A 19,513-nucleotide genomic window follows, 5' to 3' on the forward strand; every position below is an offset into this window, starting at 1 on the left:
AATATATCAGTCAGTATTTCTTTTTATGTATTTAAATGGATTCGGTGCAATCTTATAAATGCTCAAGCCAATACGAGTGACTGATCAGCACTGTTGTCAGCATTGGATATTGTAGTTCATTCATTCTGTTCTTGCCTCTATAACAATTCTGACAGTACAGAAGGGCCAAATATGGGTCCCTGGTGCATCCCATGGGTCATCTGACCTTTGATGGTAGTTACAGAGAAAGGGCATGGAAAAGGTTTTGGAAGGGTCAGAGAATGACCACATAAAGGGCCGAATTATTCCCTTGTGTGCTACCTGCTGGGGAACTATTCAGGTGACCAAACTCCTCACACAAGTGTGTATGTGTTAGGATGTGTATACGGGAGGGGGTGCTGAACAGATGTGTTTTACTCCCTCATTAACATCAGAAAGAGCTGCTCTGATTGAAGGTCCTGGACCAAGGGGGCTCTATTTCTCATTGGATGTGAACTGTCCCCATTCACTCACACACACTCACACACACTGACCTCTTTAAAAGGCTCCCACCTACACTGCCAGCTGGCAACTGGTTAGGTTTTGCTGTGGTCCACACCACAGATCCATGCACATGAGCTCTCTGAACACCTAAATCGCAAACACCGATAAACATGTTGGCAGCAGAACACAGGCATGCACTTGCCACAAATGATCTTCCTAGTGTAACGTTCTGCAGGGTCAAACTATCCATTTGAATCCATTTCGTAAGCTCTGGGATATTACGTATCAGCCACAACCCAATTTCAAAAACCTTTTTAAATTGAATACCTTCGAAATCCCTGCTAACTGTTAACTAGTTGAGAATACGGCTCCTGCAATCGTAAACAAAGTACTTAAGCGACGAGTTGCATGGCGATTCAGGTTTCGCCCGACTCTTTTTCAAGTCAAAGGAATAAGGCTTACTGTAATCTGCACTGGCAGCGCCGTATGTTATTATCGTGTCCTAATTAATCTTACAGGAGGTGTAATTCAACTTCAGATTAGGCCCGCACCTCACACAGATTAATTAATGTCTCTAATCAGCAACAGCGAAATTAATTTTGCCCTGATTATGCGCTTTTGAATTTGCATGTGCTTAAAGCAGGCTCTTTATTTCATTATGATATTGAGAGCAGATTCTTGCGCGCACACACACACGAAACAGGTTAGGCTGCTGTAAATGGACATGTACGCGTACACACAACTGGATGCGGGCATAATCTGTGTTATTCACTCGTGTTTTGGCACACACTGCACAAGGCGCATGTACACACACGCTCGCGGCGGTAGCCAGGAGCTGTTTGCAGTAGAGTGTTATTGATGGGGCTGTGGGAGTGATGGAGAGAGAGAGGCTAAAGAACAACACAGCAGATGCGCTGACAGTTGTTCACAGGCAACCTTGTGCATGTTTAATACCACCCCAGCTGATCCTGAGTCTGTCGAACACAGGAGAGCACAGCTTCCATCCAGTGTGCATTTGTGTTTGACAAAGCCATATTTCCCCCTCAGCAGCAGATATGAGTGGCCTATGTATATGGAGAGATAGAGGGAGGGAAATCGCATTCAGCTGAGCTAGAGGTGGGTGAAATGGCGCATGGCCTATGAGCAAGACCCCAGTCTCAGCTGTTAAGGTGCGTTCACATTACAGAAATTTCAGCCAAAAATATTGTCAATAGTGTAGAGTATGAAGCACATCTCACAGAGAAGTCAGTTTCAAACCAAACAGCGTTCTGTCGATCAACGTTGTGAAATCTGCATGGGGAAATCTTTCACCTTCAAACTAAATTCCTGATCGCGTTGATTCCTATTGAAATGACTGGATTTCACCCGTGAAAATTTTCTGAACAATGTAAATGTGACTGCATCTCTAGGCATTAATTATTCTCTGTGAATCAAACGTACAACTCTCTATCCATAATTGAAGCACTTACCAACTCAGAGAATGTTAGGGATTTTTAGGGAATTGTTATAAACTAAATGTTTCCCATGCAGGCAGCACTTGTGAAAGTACAATTAGTGGTCATATGCTGTGAACACTTGCCAAGACACACTGAAGAACGTCCAAAAAGGAGAAGTTTTGAGAAAAAGGCTTGAAATCAAACCATGCATCGCTAAATTCTCTGAGGGTTTCTTATGATAAGGTAGAGATTGAGTTCGTCTTTGTGGTGCCAGTGAAAGAGTGCTTGTTTTCCTATTTTCTTTTTCTTCTCAAATGAAGTGCACCATAAAATGGTGGAGGGCAGAAGAAGGAAGTGTGGGAAGGTTGTGGGCAGGATGGATGGATAGATAGATAGATAGATAGAGCCACTCCTTACATGAATATTTCATTAGCAACCTGTCTGCTGGTCTGGAGCCTTCATTTAAAGCCCCCCTTTGAGGTCTTATTTTTTTTTCTCCATCTGGACCTGTTAGCTTTCAGAAACCCAACAAGCACCTCTGGCAATGCCACTAAGGAGTCTTAGCAGAACCCAAGCTGTTTCCTTTTAGTTTCGCCTTTTGTCTGATAGTAAACAGGTATTAGGGAAAGATCATTGCGTGCCGTGAAATCAGCCTTAAATAAAAGTAACCAAAAGACTGGAATCAATTTTTCTGAAGTGAAGAAGTTGGAAGCTGTTTCAGGCAGTGCAGTATGACTTATATTGATAGCCTGTGGGGGGGATATAATTGTATTTACACCATAAATATGTGCTTTAAAGTGACAGTTCACCCAAAAATGTTGAAAATCCTATTTTTATTTTTTTTACTGTCAAGTCAATGCTAACTAAAACTGTTGTTTGGTTACCAACATTCTTCAAAATATCTTCTTTTGTGTTCCACAGAAAAGTCATTTTTTTGTAACGCCATGGGGGTGAGTAAATAGAAATAGAATTTTCGTTTTTGAGTGATCTACCTCTATAAATCTTTAAAAAAACAAACAAAAACAAAACAAGTATGGTAGTTGTTGTTTGAGTACTTTGTATTCTTACTGGAGAATTATTTTTTTACCTCTCTAAAAAGGACAAAAACATTGCCTATGTAACAAAAAAATGATGTAAAGTGTCTCTTTGGTTTCTCTCTGAGAGGGAACCTGGTGTTGTTTTGCTCGTGAAACTGTTTGAACAGCTAGTGACCGACGGGCCAATCGCATGCTGAGAGCCACCGAGCATCTGCCGGGAGATTTGCATATTAATTGACCCATATTAACTTCCAAAAAAATTGATAGACTCTGAAGTCGGCCAACAAATTCATCTGCCTGTGCTTCTAAACCCTCACCTGCCGATTTTATGGTAGAGTATCACGGTACAAAGACGTTGTGCTCAAAGGAAAGAAAACCTAAAATTGCAGGTTTTGTTAGCGTGTGTAATTTGCGTCGTCTCTTTTCAGCTCTCTCGCCCTGAGGCGGTTTGGGCTTTTTGTGGTTGTTCTTTTCTCCCAGAGTGCAACCTGACTGATAGTTCGCCTGAGATAGAGGTTGACTTCTTTATCTTCCTCTGTGCAGCATATTGTGTTCTCTTCTCCTCCTGTCTTTTCTCCTCCTCAGGGTAGCCCAGTGAGCTATTGTGTGTCTCCAGCCCTACGAACTTACACACACACACACACACACACACACACACATACACACACAGGCACTCTGAGGCTGGTAGAGGCCCAGAACAGTTGTCGAGAGAGAGAGGGGTAACATGTGCATGGGGTGGGCACAGATGGTGGGTCTGCGTGGGGGAGGAAGGGGGAAAGGTGGGCCGTCTGGCGGCATGAGCAAGCCTCAGAGAGCTCTCTCTCTCTTTCTCTCGCTTCCTCTCTTCCCCTTCTCTCCTTCTTGCCTGTTGCGTTGGGTCCTATAGTAGACAAATGGGAGTTTAATTCAATTAGGGCCAGGCTACTGTTGCAGCTTCACGGCAGGGTCTGTGGAGCACCGCCACCCATTTACAGATGGGTGCACACTAGATAAGTGCGCACATACAAGCCGTCTCTTTCGCTCTCCTTTTTTCACACTCACAAATATTGGCAAGTACTGAAATACTTAAATACAAGGAAAACAAAGACCACCACACACACATACACACACACACACACAGACACACACACACACCCTCTCCAGGTTTGCAGTAATGGTTCACGCATAGCTGAGTTTTCACTGAGGATCACCGCAGCACAAAAGCGGCCCCTCTCTTCCTGGGCCCTTTGTTCCCTCAGCACCAGTGTGACCTCTTCGGCTGCCCGGCCTTAAAACAAACATGGAGAGCCTTCTCCCCCATCACATGCACTGTAAACAAGAGCACTTTCACCAACCATTATATACGTGCTAACCCTACAAGAAAAAATAGACTCAATCCAGACACTATCTGTCAGGTTCAAGGCCTTTGCTGATATAAGCAGCCTTGCGTGGGAGTCACGCATTCATTGTTGAAAAGCGTGTAGTTTTTTACCATCATAATCATAATTAAAGTTTTGCAACTTTTAGTCTGTGTGTTAGCTTTGAGGCTATTTAAATGCTAAAGTATTCTTGACGAGAATGACAAGTTTCATTTTTTAGCATAGCATATATATATGCATATGAAAATACTCTCTTTCCCTTTTCAGAAAATGTATTTTATTTTTTTTTATTTTATTTTGCTAATGTACTCCTAAATCCTGCACAGATTTTATTTGACATTTTTATATATATATATATATATATATATATATATATATATAGAGAGAGAGAGAGAGAGAGAGAGATTTTATTATTAAAGGACTGTACTGCAGAAACACTTGTTGTACTATTTCACATTCTTCATAGACTGCTTAAAACTATTAAATTCTTTAGACCTAAAATTGGATACATTATTCAATGCAACTTGTTAATGTGTCCAACAGGTGAAATCATATCATTTCCTTTCAGAATGTGGCAGTTCCCTTGCATTTAAAAAAAAAAAAAACTCTAAAATTACAGTTATTTCCCATTAATTTTAGATCAGACTGCTGTCTCAGCATGTTCTTTACCTCTGTGCTTTTTTTTTTTTTTTTTTTGAAGCATGAAACAGGTAAAAGTTTGCCCTCCCTCATCCTTTTTGTGCATGAATGGAAGATGGCTGATTTGATTTACATGGATCATTTCCAGGCTATAGCCACTAGGCAGCGACCTCCTTTCAACTGTTTGAAGTCTTACCTAGTCGCCCCCTCCCCCACTGCTCACTCAGGTGATGCGCACTGCACAGGAGAGAGAGAGAGAGAGAGAGAACAGAGCAGTTATTTTCCACCGTCTGTTCCGCCGGGTTTCATTACCGTGGCAGAGAGGCACCTGGGAAAGACCTGCGGCAGGCTGTCTGATTCTCAGTATGGATGTGGAATACGCACTCACCTTTCTGTTTCGGCCGCTAGGAACAGACGGAAAGGAGATGAAAGGAAGGGGAAAAGATGGATAGCAGGCGGATTACCTGTGAACAGGGAATGTTGAAAAGGTGTGTGAGCCAGCGGAGGTGTCGTTCAGTCCAGATGGATGTGATTGTTGAGCGTTCGGCGTAACAGAAACCTTTCCTGTCTGAAATAATCGAACGCTTGAATCATCCTTCGCCACGTACCAGTGAAATGGCTCCAGTGGACATGTGGCTTTGGGTTTGCAGGTGTGTCTGCAGTTTTTCCCCGAGCGCTGGGAACACACTCCGCATATGAGATGAGAGGATTGTAAGAGATTGTGACAGAGCACACACATACCTGTCTAAACAGCTAAACTGCTCAGAAGAACATGTGTATGTGTGTGCGCACACAACTCCAGGCTATGGAATGTGTGAACCTCTCCCAGTTAGCGGAGAGACTCTTAGTGTGTCCAAACTGGACAGACACAAGGTATTGTTTTTGTAATTATATTAAATGTTTGTTTGCTAATTCCGCCATCAGCTTTTAAAAGATTCTGCCTATATAGTTTGTTACTGAGTTCTTGTTAAGGATGACTTTTAGAAACATCTTGAGATGCATTATGCCTTATTCTCAGAGGACAGCTAGCAGAAGGATAGGTGGGGTTGTTCGAGAATATGAAATAGCACAGAGAGAGAGAGATAGAAGGAAGGGAGGGGAGAAAGGAGAAGTCAGGGCGAGAGAGAGAAGAGAGGTGGCCTCTTTGTCTCTAGGGTGAGCACAATGGACCGTTCACTGCAGGAATTATACAGCAGGACAGCTGCCGGAATGACACACTAAAATGGCAGCCAATGGAATTACAATGGGGGCTGGTCTACACGGGGGAAAGCACATTTGATTGGTAGATCCAAAATAAAGTTACAAAGTATCGTTATGTTTCAATCATACTTTTATTCTTTAGTTTTACTAATATATTTAAAATAATATTAATAATAATGCTAATATTAATAATAAAAATTTAAAATTGAAACCTGCAGGAGTTCATTCCACCTTTTAATCAATTTGAATTTAATTACAGATGAGGATCAAATTTTATTACCTGAAAATGCTAAAAATGTATAGAAATGACATAAATTATTGTGACTAGTTAGATGGATGAAAACAAACGTCTTACCGGTATTACACTGATGAAAACAATAATACAGTGATATCTTTAGTGGGGGGTTTTTTGTTGTTTTTTTGTTTTTTACTCCCACATACACAAGTGCACAGCTGCATACAATAACTCGGTCACATCTGTCAGACCCATGTGACCTTAGAGGCAAATTGTTTGATGGATTGCTTTGAGTGCCCATCACTTGCTTTTCTATCACACACACACACACACATAGGTTTGTTTTGCTATCAAAGGACATTCCATAGGCGTAATGGTTTTTATACTGTACAAACTGTACATTATATCCCCCTACATTACCCCTACCCCTAAACCTACCTATAACAGAAAACATTCTGCATTTTTACATTTTTAATAAAACATTGTTTAGTATGTTTTTAAATATGAGGACTCATGAAATGTCCTCATATTTCATGTTTACGTTGTAATGCCAGTGTAATACCCATGTCATTATACAATTTTGTGTCCTCGTAAATCACAAAAACACACACACACACACATACAGGCAAAGTATCTGCTTGTCGGAATTCAAAACATGTCTGTTCCTTTTTCCAAAATGGTTTTCAACCCTCAGCGTTTTCTATTTCTATTTGTGTCATGAGCAAATCTATGCAATTATAGTGAAATTAGAACATACTTTCAGAACAAACTAAACTGACTTTCTGTAAAAACAAAACAAGCAAACAAAAAAAATCTCAAGTATCCACTCAAGTATTCAAGCTATGTCATTAGGAATGTGGATGGCTTGCATATGCTGTCGAAAAACACAAGGAAGAACAGGAAAATATGATGTAAAGAGTTTAGTGTTTTGTGTGGGCTTGAAGTCAAACCACTCAGCAGTTCACTATTATTAATATTCAGCCCTGACCTCTGTATTCATCCTCTTGATTCTTTTCCCAGTCCTCCCACTTCTTTCTTTTTCTTCAGAACACTCCCACCATTCAAACTCTGAATGATTGGCCACAGCTTTTTAGCTCCGGTACCAAAATTCAGGCTGTACGGCACCTGTGCAAGAAAGTGAAGTGCACTTATTACTGGGCTAAGGATGAAGAAATATATGGGTTTGTGTGAACGAAAGGGATGAAACGTGGGAGGAGGGAAAGAAGGCAAGATAAAGTTGCTTTACGTCCAAGGTATACTCGGACCACACAAAGAGCCTCTCATGTCTTACTTTCAGCCACTCCCTTTATGTCTCTCTTTTGCTTTCTCTTGCTCGCCTTCTCCTTTTCATTCAAGGAGGGGGGGGTCTTCACCCTCGGCCTGAAGTCGCTCCTAAATAATCCCGCTGGTCACACCTCTTAGTTAGAAAGCTTTTTGTCCCACGCCCCTCACCCCCGCCATACCACCTCACCCCACTCTTTGGTATTCAGCCCGGGTCAGTGCATTTCGACCATCCCTTGTACCCGAGATGGTTCCCCTTTTAATTTGCACCTGTTGCGCAGTTGTCCGGGGGAGCAAATGCAGCTCCACGGATCAGACAAAGATCATATTATGATCAGATACGTGCGGCTAATGTTCACGTCCTCTGCCGAGAACCGGCAAAGGGAAGTGGTCAGCCTTTTTTGCATGGGAACCTGTGAAAAAAAAAGACGTCATTGCCATTTTTTTTTTTAAGTGAATGGGCTCCTAGGGAGAGATTAGGGGTAGTTAAGGTACGGAGGAGGGAATGGAGCGTTCCACAGCCCAGTTGAGCCCATTTGACGCCAACGAACTGAGAAATAGAGCACTGATGGAAGGGAATGTTTGTTGTTTTTTAAAACTCTGTGTTCAGAAGAGGGAGAAAATTGTCCCGAAATCAGCAATTAGGTTTTTTAATCTAACCATTAGAGAAAATTCCCACTAGTTCTCACTGCTTTGGCAGCGTGCCTCTGAGATAAGGTGCTCTGAGAGCCTAGGGAGATGTATGCTGTATTAGGCAAGGAAAGAACTTCAAATGAACCTGAACGTTAAACTGTTGTTCCCATGATGTAAGCTTCATAGTTTGTTAGACCCTCGCCACCTCTCACCCAAGAGTTGTGTGGGGTTTTGGTTTGCTTTATCATGCTCTCTTTTGTGTCAAGCAATCTGGTCTTGTGAGTTTTACCTCGACATCAAGACTTTGGAAATATTCTAATATAATAATCTCTTTAATTAATTATTATATATTATTTATATCATCCCTGGGTCAGAAAAGGTTAACAAACCTGCTTTGTACTTTTTATCAGGTAGTGTACATTTACACAAATGCCTTTTACAGGGATAGTTCGCCAAAAAATTTAAATTCTATCATCATCTACCTATCAAACCTGTATATATTTGTTTTTTTTTCTGCTGTACATAAAGGAAGATATTTGGAAGAATGTTTGCAACCAAGCAGATCTCACCCTACATTGACTACCATAGTGTTTTTTTCACTACTGTGGTAGTCAACTACCATCACTGCTGTGGTAGTTTAACTATCGCTGCTGATGGTTTTTTTTTTTCTTTCATATCTTTTCTTTTCACTGACAACCTCAATTGTCCTGCTCTGAATGTATTACCATGTGCTAATTGCATATGTAAAGAAGTGGATTAACAGGCCAAGATCTAGATCTAGCCATACCACTAAGACTGCATAAACTTCTTTTGAGATGTGGGTAAACTCACTTAATAACACCTGAACTCTGTTCTGTCCTCAGTGCTGAATTATGAAAACGTGGTGGATGCGGGTTCAGGGTCCGATGAGGAGGACAGACTGCTGGGTTCCGAGGGCGAAGGCAGTCCAGCAGGTGTGCCGAGTCTGGAGGCCTCACCCCGGGTAGCCCATGCCCTGCTCTCCTGCCGGGGAGATGAAGAAAACGAAAGTCAGGATGGGCCAGGGGCCCATGTCTGGCGCCACGGAGACCTGAATGGTTCAGGTAAGAGTAAGAGCTGAGAATATTAGACCGAATTGTGGTGTTAACATGTGAAACATTGCTGAGGTTCTTTTTTTTAATCTATCAAATTGCAATTTCCATATTACCAGGACAAAGCAGCTTTATTTATTAGGCCAACACCTAGCAGCTGTCTGGCATTTTTGATGTAATGGCAACTTTTAGACTATTAGCTCACTTTTGTACTTTGGTTTCTTACTGTTGTCACAAAGTAGGTTACACCTAATCTTTAGTGCATCATAACTCCACACCCCTTTCTTCTGGCTTCGTTTTGACTCACCCACCCAAAACCAAAAGTGATCAAGATCACGGACAAAACCCAAGCTAGTGAGGCTTTAAAGACAAATTCTCTTAATTAGGATCGCAGAGCTATCATTTAGCAGGAGCCTGCCCTGCTGAAGACTCATTAAAGGCCTTAAATGAAATTTTTAGCATTATGATGGCCATTTACATACATAATAGGCCCACAATTCCCTGGGCCTGGCTGACAGTTACAGAGTGAAGGGAGAATTCATGCGAGTCGCCCAGTTTGAAAAAATAAAAAAAGAAAGAAAAAAACCCCGACCCCCAGCAATCAGTCTCAGCTAATGACTAAACCATATGCATCACTTAATTTGTGTGAGAGTGTCACAGTCACAGAACTAAACAGGGTCTTCAGGGATGTGTCATTCGCTTGAACAGTGTTTTGTTTAGTTGATGTTCACACTATGATATGCTAGATTAATGAACGTCGTCTGAGTTTATTCGAACGCCACGCCTCTGGCAGCATAGCATTATTTTATCTTAGTGATTAAATACGAAGAGATGAGTTCGCTAGCTGGGAAAACAATACTGTGGTATATGCTGGTAAATTCAACATCTTAAAAGAGGCTGTATGAATCATCTTGTGTGGTGCTTCCTCTTTGCTGTGGTTGCTTGAGAAGATGCACCTCGGGTCTCTTTTATATGCTGTGCTAAGACAGTGGGGTTCAACAGGCCACTTGTGGAAATGCTTCTAATTTGCATTTTTTTTTTGGATTTATAGATAAAAAATGTATATTTAAATTAAAATCCCTTTTAATAGAATAGACAACTAAATCTTAATATATCTTATATAAAATCTATATAAGATATATATAGATTCTATAAGATTTTTTAAAAATATTTTTGAAAAAAAGTCCCTTATGCTCACCATTTACCTTCGGAAATTATTCTAACATGTTGATTTGGTACTCAAGAAACATTTCATATTATTATCAATGTTGAAAACATTTTGTGGAGATTTTTGTGAAAATCTTGATCATTTTATTCAGGATTCTTTGACTTAGAAAGTTCAAAAGAACAGCTTTATTTAAAAATAAATATGTTCAACATTAACATTGTAAATTATTATATTTTTTTTTACAGTGACTTTATTAACAATTTAAAAACTATTTAAAAGTGTCCTTTCTGAATAAAAGCATTATTAAATATATATATATATATATATATATATATATATATATATATATATATATATATATATATATATATATATATATATATATATATATATATATATATATATATATATATATATATATATATATATCGTAGGCTACTGACCCCACTCTTTTGAGTGTTAGCATATATATTTTATTTATATATTAAATATAAATATATAAATGATGTCATCTTACATCATAACTTTTCATTGTTTTCAAAATCCTAAAACTTTGTTTATTTTTGAAGTTTAAATTAACAATATTCAATGCAGTATCAGACTTTGGGATCAGACTGCATATATTACTACACACGAAGAACATGAATTTGTTCTTGTTTTATTACACTGTATAGCAGTATACTTATCAGTACACTTATTTTTTACTTCTAAAAACTGTAAAATTAACAGCATTTTCAGCACTTTTGGTTAGAGCTTTTAGAGTTTTTCCCTGTGTATAGTACAGGAAGTAGCGTAGCGTTTTTACAATATTTCACAGTAAAATTACACTCATTTTTTTACAGTGTTGAAACAAAATATAATTTAATTGTGCACCCAAAGAGATCTGGAACTTCTCTTGTTTTGCAGTGGTTAAAATCACACCATTACCTCAGGGGGCCTGCAGCTACCACAAGCAGAACTGAGACTCTAATGTAGTTGCCATTTTGTCCCTCGAGGAAATGTATTTACTTGAACTTAATCTCCGATACCTCTTTGGCTTCCCTTCAACTGGGTTTTCGGTGCACCGTACATGACGTTTGGTCCTTCGTATGACCTTAAAATATCTACATGCTAATACTGCTAATCGCTAACCCTTCCAAAGAAGTTTTAAGCCAATGTACCTCAAAGGAAAACACAATGCTGAGAATATTTTCGCTGGCTCCAGGCCTTGCACTTTTATCTGCACAGCACAGAAGGAGACAATTTCACCAGGAAAGGGTTTCGCAAAGGCAAGCCCCCTATTAGCAAATGCATTGTTTTGTTGAACTTTGTTCAATGAAACGCATCCCAGTCTAGTAAAGCTTTTGATGCTCAAAACATCCCTTCAAGAAGCATTGCTCTGAGAAGTTTCCCTTACAATGATTTCAAACTCTGCTTTGAAAGACATTTCTTAAATGTGGTGAAAAGTGAGAGAATTCTCCGACTTTCAGAAGCTCTCTCAGTTGTCATACTTAGATAATGAGGAAGGAAGTGGAAGGCAGTTTTGAAATTAAACAGTACTTATGCCGTGAAGGCACGCGGGTGTGTGTGTGTCAGGAGTCTTGAGTACCCTTGTTTTCCCCCTGCGATGTGGTGTAAGAGGTGCTGTATATCCTCCTTTTGTGGGGGAAGCTTATGATACTTGTGACTGCCGGTACGAGGTCACATGAGGGGGAGGAGGAGGAACAAACACAATAGCTGCAGTATATGAGCAAACTCCTCTCAGACCACCCTTCTCTCCTCCCTAAATACCTTGACATGATTTCTTATGCCCCACTTAAGAGAAGCGTATCATTCTCTGAGCTGCTGTCAACATGTTTGAGATTTATCTCTTCCTAATATGTCCTCTCATCATCAGGATGATTTTTTTTCATTTGCTGTGTCATATTTATCTAATCTAAATACACTTAAACATATATTAAACATGTTAACTAAAATAAACTGATAAGGCAGTTCATTGTTTGTGATTATCATTATCATTTAAAACAAAAAGTGTTTTCTTTCTTCTACCTGGTATTATTACAGAGGAGAGAAAAGCTGAGTACAACTCCATGAGTCCTGACATCTCTCTTCATGGAATTGGAAATGGTACAGGTGAGATCACTTCACAACATGTAGAAATATTCATGCATACAGTAGATACACAATAAATAACTATATTTAGAGAGTTAGGACAACTATTAAGTAGTAATCAAGATACTTAATCAAATCTTAAGCATATTCATCATGAAATGCTTCTTATGTAAGTGTGTAACGTCTCTTAAGACCATACGTAAACGCATGTGTGGCACACACTTGAGCATCTGAGATAATGCTTCCTCTTGTGTCCATGGGAGATGGAAAGTAAACATTTTTTAGTTGAGCGCGAGTGCATGGCAAATCACATTTTGCAGCCAAATTGAGTTTAAGTCCAAAATCGAATTTGGTCAGTCCATGTACTTTAAAATTGATTACAAAGAAACAATAACATTTTCATTTGCTTACCCAAATGGTCCAGTTAACTGAAGAAAAAGTATAATTTTGAATAACTTCTGTCATTTTATTAGTTATCTACCCACATTACCTCATGTTTTTTATATATATATATATATATATATATATATATATATATATATATATATATATATATATATATATATATATATAATAAATCTACATTTTTATAAGGCACTCCTGTCTATCCATCCTGTCAGTATCTTTTTGTCATTCTCCATAAAACATCCAAAAACCTATTGTTTACGAAAATCACGTTTAAAATCTTGTTCTGTGCAATTACACGTAACACATGATCCATAATTAGATTATTGGGTCTGATTTTATGTATACGATGAGCAATACAAAGTGAGATCAGTTACCCCGGCACGCCTAATTGCCATATAACTCAATTACCCATAATGCTGGAAATGTTTAAAGCATTTTCAAACATGCAAGAGGATGCTTAAAGAGTGCTTGATGATCAAGCTGGCTCCTATTAGTCTTTGAAGTGGCCATTATGTTGTAACTTAAATAAATACTTCCACCTTGAAAGGCCTTCTAATGGCTTGGTCTCCACTACATCACACTTAGAGGGGCCAGTGTCCTAATATTCTGCTTGGTCCTTTCCAATGACACAGAGCATCAACCACTGGATTCATTTGTGCTTTTTCTCCCCACTTCCTGTGTGCAGTTAAGGGTATTGATGCCTCTTCAGAGCTGGAAAGCTTCTTTGCCAAGAGGAAACTGGATGACGGTGAGGGACATGCAGCGAGCATTGCAGAATACCTGCAGGACACTGTTATCATTTATCCAGAGGACCCAGAAGAGGGTACACGACTGGGAACACCAGAGGCCAATGGACAAGATGAAAATGAAAATGGTAGGCATTAAAATAAAATAATAAAATAAAAAAAAAATCACGTAAAAATCTGTTTTGTTTTTTTGCCAGTGAGAAATATTTTTATTTCTAATTTACAAAAATACATTTATTTTATTTTATTTTATTTTATTTTATTTTATTATTTTATTTTATTTTATTTTATTTTATTTTATTTTATTTTATTTTATTTTATTTTATTTTATTTTATTTTATTTTATTTTATTTTATTTTATTTTATTTTATTTTATTTTATTTTATTTTATTAAAAAATGTTCAAATTAGTCTGGGTGATCAAAGTGTAAATATTTACTTTATAAAATAACTCTGCTATGCTATTTGAAATAATATAATAAAATAAAAAATAATGTAAAAATCTGTTTCAGTTTTGGCCAGTAAGAAATATTTCTATTTTTAATTTTGTACAATACAATACAAAACAATACAATACATTTGTTTATTATTTTATTTTCATTTCATTTCATTTCATTTCATTTTAATTATTTTATTTTATTTTATTACAAAATGTTCAAATTAGTCTGGGTGGACAAAGTGCAAACATTTACTTTATGATATCTTGAATTCTGAATGCAGTGCTTTACCTATCGTTCTCCCATGGCCTCATATGGCAACTGTTTGTCCTACATATGCTGTTTTTTTTTTTGTTTTTTTTTTCCTTCAATCCCCCTCCTTCACTCTGTTTGCTCCTTTCAATTTTGCCCAGATCTGGCACTGAGGACGCCAGATGCCTTTGCCCAACTGTTGACCTGCCCCTACTGTGACCGGGGCTACAAGCGGCTGACCTCTCTAAAGGAGCACATCAAGTACCGACATGAGAAAAACGATGAGAGCTTCCCCTGTCCCCTGTGCAGTGACACCTTCGCCTACCGCACCCAGCTAGAGCGCCATATGGCCACACATAAGCCTGCCAGAGATCAGGTGAGACAAGGCCCACCTCAGTCAGTATACTCATTAGATCCTGATTATGTTTTTAGGATTATTATACAAATTCATTGTAAAAGATGCTGCATCTCTCATTCTGAGCATTTACTTAAGTACATGTCAGAGGAGAACTTGTTTTAGCCTGTCGATAACTCCAGCATTGTACAAGCTCCTCCGGAAGCTCCATAATACTTAAATTCTTCACACCGGAGCCACAGCTGTACACTGTCATACTCCCCTGAGTGTCCGCCCACAGCCGGCCAAGTGTGGGCTGTTCTAGCACATTGAGTCCTATAGGCCCTCCGACTTCTCGCATCAGCTGTTGGAGTGGAGTCAACTCAAAAGATGCAAGGAAAGCTGATGTTAATTCTGCCTTTTAGGCTGGTCTGAACATGAGCATGCTGTGAAAAAATGCAGTGATATGGATTTATTTTGAAGAGGAAACTCTATATTGCTTTATTACTGAAGGAAAATGTCTGTTTTTGATGTGGTAAAAGGGTTCTCGGTTGTTTGATAGGATTATAACAGGATATCCTGCATTTAGGCTTTCAACTTTGAACCTTAAGCAGACTTGGGGATGTTGAAAAAGAATTTGGAATACTTGCCTTGCACTCTCATCTTACTGGCTGATTCACACTCACATATATGCACACACACACACACACACACACACACACACACACACACACACACACACACACACACACACACACACACACACATATGTACACCTCTCCAGACTGAATTAAACACGACCAGATGGCTTTTTTTTTCTGGTGATCTAGAGTATCCTAATCCTTAAATGACTTTAAGTGTTTGTTTATTTGCTCTAAAGGGATATTTTCCTGAAGGCTTTGAACACAAATTCCTGGTTCACCTTGCTAGGCTTAGTTTTACATTTCAGTGTGCATTCTGTGTATATATTTGCATACACTCCTACAGTAAATGGAAACCCCAATACACATCTTAAACTGGCCTATGTGCACGAGTATGAACTTTTGAAGAAACAACTTCTGCATCGTACTGTACATAGTGACTATTAAACAAACGTGAACTCCCACATATTTTTCACAGACCTTTTGTGTCTGTGTGTGGGGTGCAGGGTGAATGCTGTTGTTTTTGTTGTGCATCTGGGGCCCACATTTGAATTTCAAATAGAGGAAGAGCACCTACGTTTAACTTTAAATGTTGAATAGAGATACAGCCTACACTGCTTTAACTAAATCTAGACAGTAAATGTTTAAAGCATGTAGATAGTAGTTTAACGGTAATGTACTGAGAAGGTACAAAAGGCACAACCAATTGATCATGGGAAGTTAATTATGAAAAAAAATCTTGTTGCTTCAGCATCCGTGGACATACATACCTAAATACAAATCTGACATTTTCTGTGTATGATTCTCAATATAAATACATGTATACATGTAAAATTTAAACAGATTTAAGCTTCAGAAGGAATTATAAACTCTATCATGGCTGTTTTCTACCTGTATCAATTTCTATAATCTTTCTCTCCCTCGCAGCCTCAACTGCTAAATGAAGGGGCTGGTAACCGCAAATTCAAATGCACAGAGTGTGGAAAAGCCTTCAAATACAAGCATCATTTGAAGGAGCACCTCCGCATTCACAGTGGTAAGTGTTTCATTGAATAATATGTTGAGAGCCTCCTTTGATAAGTGCTGTCAAAAGAATGCCAATAATGTATATAATCTTATTCATATGTCTCCAATTTGCCTAATGGCAATTCAGTGTGGTTTGGATAGATGATGAATATTTAAAACCATAATTATATAATTATGCAAGAATTATTTGTTATTGTAGGATCCAATCATCCATCAATCACTAAGCTGAATGATGGACTGGGGAAAAATTTAAATTCAATTCCAACTTAATGTGTAAAATATGTAAAGGAACATCACTTAATTTATGTATTTATGCAATAATAAAAATAAGATATGTTTTGATTTTTTTTTAAAGGTGAGAAGCCATATGAGTGCTCCAACTGTAAGAAGCGTTTCTCCCACTCTGGCTCCTATAGCTCCCACATAAGTAGCAAGAAGTGCATTGGCCTTATCTCTATTAATGGACGGGTACGCCATGGAGTCAACAGCAAGCCTGGCTCATCACCAAACTCTGCTGCATCCTCCCCTGGCAGTCCTGCCTTAGCTCAGCTCCGTCACAAACTGGAGAATGGCAGGTCCATGAGCCTTCAAGACCCATCTGCCCACCCAGACATCAAGTCTGAGCCCATGGACTTCAATGAATACCGTCTTATGATCGCATCTCAACAAGAATATGGTGGGTCAGGAGCCTTTCTCAATGGCGGCGGTCGTGGAGGTAGTCCTCCAGGGATGCACAGTTCATCTCAGAACCCCCTGCAACATCTAGGCATTGGGTCAGATTCTCATCCATTGGGCTATCCAGGGTTCATTAACAACATGAGTGAGGTTCAGAAGGTTCTTCAGATTGTGGACAACACAGTTTGCCGACAGAAAATGGATGGCAACCCTGAAGAGATCTCTAAGCTCAGAGCATACATGAAGGAATTAGGCTCCCAGATGGAGGAGCAGAATCGGGTACTGGCCTCCCAGCAAGGCTTCCTTGGCGTTGGACACAACAGTCCCACCAAGACTATCATTGACTATACACTGGAAAAGGTCAATGAAGCCAAAGCATGTCTCCAGAGTTTAACAGAAGATTCTAAGAGGCGGGTGATGGATATAAAAAAAGAAAGACCCAGCCACGCCATGGATGTTCTATCTGAAGACAAAGTACAGGAGAGGGATGCACAGTACGCACCATTCTCTTGTCAGTATTGCAAGGAGACATTTTCTGGCCCTATTCCATTACATCAACACGAGCGATATCTCTGCAAGATGAACGAGGAGATCAAGGCTGTCCTCAAACCTAATGATACTGTACCAACCGGCCGCAGGGGGCTTATCGGTTCAGAGCAGCATGATGGTGTGATCTCCTCATCCTTTGAGAGGAATGCCACCAGCCCAGTCAACCCCTACAAGGATCACATGTCAGTACCGAATGCTTCCTTTGCCATGAACACTGAGCCCAATTTAGACGAACTGAGGAAGATCTCTATGGCAGTGGGTCTTCCTCAGGAGTTTGTGAAGGATTCGTTTGTGCAATGGAAAGCTCAATCTCACCATGGCATCCCAAGGAAAAGATCTCCTCCTCCTGAGCGAAGTGGAGAGCTAAACCATGGCTTGAGCAGGGAGTCCACTTTTGCCCGGTCACCTGTCTCTCTGGGTCAATATGGCGACTCAACAGCGGAGATCCAAGCTATCACCAATGGGGATTCAGGGCACAAGTTGTCCAAACCACATCAGATTACAAGCATCAGGCAGACCAATGAAAAGCCACTTGACTCTGTGGACCACTTAAGAGGTGAGACACCCTCACCTTTGAATCTCTCATCATCATCCTCCAAACACTCACATAGCAGTTCGTACACCCCTAACAGCCTCGCCTCTGAGGATGCTCATGGTGAACCACTGGACTTGTCTTTGCCAAAACAAGTTTCAAAGGCAGAACGGAGGCTCAAACCGAATGGTTTCTCTGTTGACCACACTAGCAACTCCTCTGCACGTGAACCAGGCACAGAGCCTTTAAATTTGGCCCACATCAAGAAGGAGTTCAACGGGCCCAATAGTTTGGGCAATGAAAATCAGATGGAGAAAAGCTCAAGCCCCATCTTTAGCATAAACCCCTTCGGTGGTGGACATTTGTACACCTCGCTTCCACCTCACGGAGCATTCCCTCCACCTACTTTTATGTCTACGGCTCAAGCCAGCATCCCGGGACTCAGGCCTTACCCAGGGTTGGATCCCATGAGTTTCTTACCACCTATGGCTTACACTTACGCAGCAGGGGCAGCCACTTTTGCTGAGATGCAGCAACGGCGGAAATACCAACGGAAACCAGGCTTCCAGGTAAATTGAATTTTATAGTATGGGGGGAAAAGACTTCCCAGTGTATTCTATTCTATTCTATTTTTGTTTAAACCTTTCTAAAGTGTGATAAAGCACATTAAAATTCAATGTTTTGTCATTCATTCTGTCTTAACCAAAGTTTGATTTATTTCAATATCTAAAATAAAATAACAAGGAAATTAATACAACTGTCTATACATTAAATTATAGATGTTATCAAAGGTTATTGCTAACTAAAAATATGTTGTCTACAGCATTTCCTTACTCTGTTACCTACATTAATTCCTTCTACTTTCTGTACTAAACTGAGAGAACCCATGTAAAGTCCTCTTAATATCAAGCCATATGTCCTTCTTTTGAGACCTCTTCAGGCGTTAAAGGCCTTATACAGGTTACAGAGATAAGCTCTGTCCAGACTTGGGATCAAACATAGGGCAGGGGCTGTCCCTTCCTAGGTGGCAGGTTAGGATTAGGATTTGAGGCAGGTTAGGATTGTGTGAAGTGTCTAAAATCTGTTTCTTTTGCAGGGGGAGCTACTGGACAGCGCAGGGGACTATCTGTCAGGGCTAGAGGACCTGACAGACAGCGAGTCGCTGCTCGCCCGGAAGAAGATTAAGAAGACTGAAAGTGGTATGTACGCGTGTGACTTGTGCGACAAAACATTCCAGAAGACCAGTTCCCTCCTAAGACACAAATATGAGCACACAGGTATATCACATTTAGACAACTCTTTTT

The 19,513-nt window shown here is 39.7% G+C and overlaps 1 protein-coding gene across 4 annotated transcripts in view; it reads left to right on the plus strand.

Moving 5' to 3' along the window:
• zeb2a (zinc finger E-box binding homeobox 2a) overlaps window positions 1-19,513 on the plus strand; it is a 50,091-nt gene that overhangs the window by 26,729 nt on the left and 3,849 nt on the right. For 2 of the 4 annotated variants that reach the window (XM_067410076.1, XM_067410077.1), the window contains 7 exons: window positions 9,145-9,363; window positions 12,563-12,631; window positions 13,704-13,892; window positions 14,614-14,828; window positions 16,355-16,463; window positions 16,809-18,778; window positions 19,306-19,486. In XM_067410076.1, the coding sequence (XP_067266177.1) occupies window positions 9,145-9,363; window positions 12,563-12,631; window positions 13,704-13,892; window positions 14,614-14,828; window positions 16,355-16,463; window positions 16,809-18,778; window positions 19,306-19,486 (2,952 nt within the window). Of the gene's footprint in view, window positions 1-4,801; window positions 5,806-9,144; window positions 9,364-12,562; window positions 12,632-13,703; window positions 13,893-14,613; window positions 14,829-16,354; window positions 16,464-16,808; window positions 18,779-19,305; window positions 19,487-19,513 lie in introns of those variants that run through there. The other 2 variants (XM_067410079.1, XM_067410078.1) reach the window with 2 other exon arrangements.

Source organism: Chanodichthys erythropterus, chromosome 14, assembly GCF_024489055.1.
Source record: "Chanodichthys erythropterus isolate Z2021 chromosome 14, ASM2448905v1, whole genome shotgun sequence".
NCBI lineage: Eukaryota > Metazoa > Chordata > Actinopteri > Cypriniformes > Xenocyprididae > Chanodichthys > Chanodichthys erythropterus.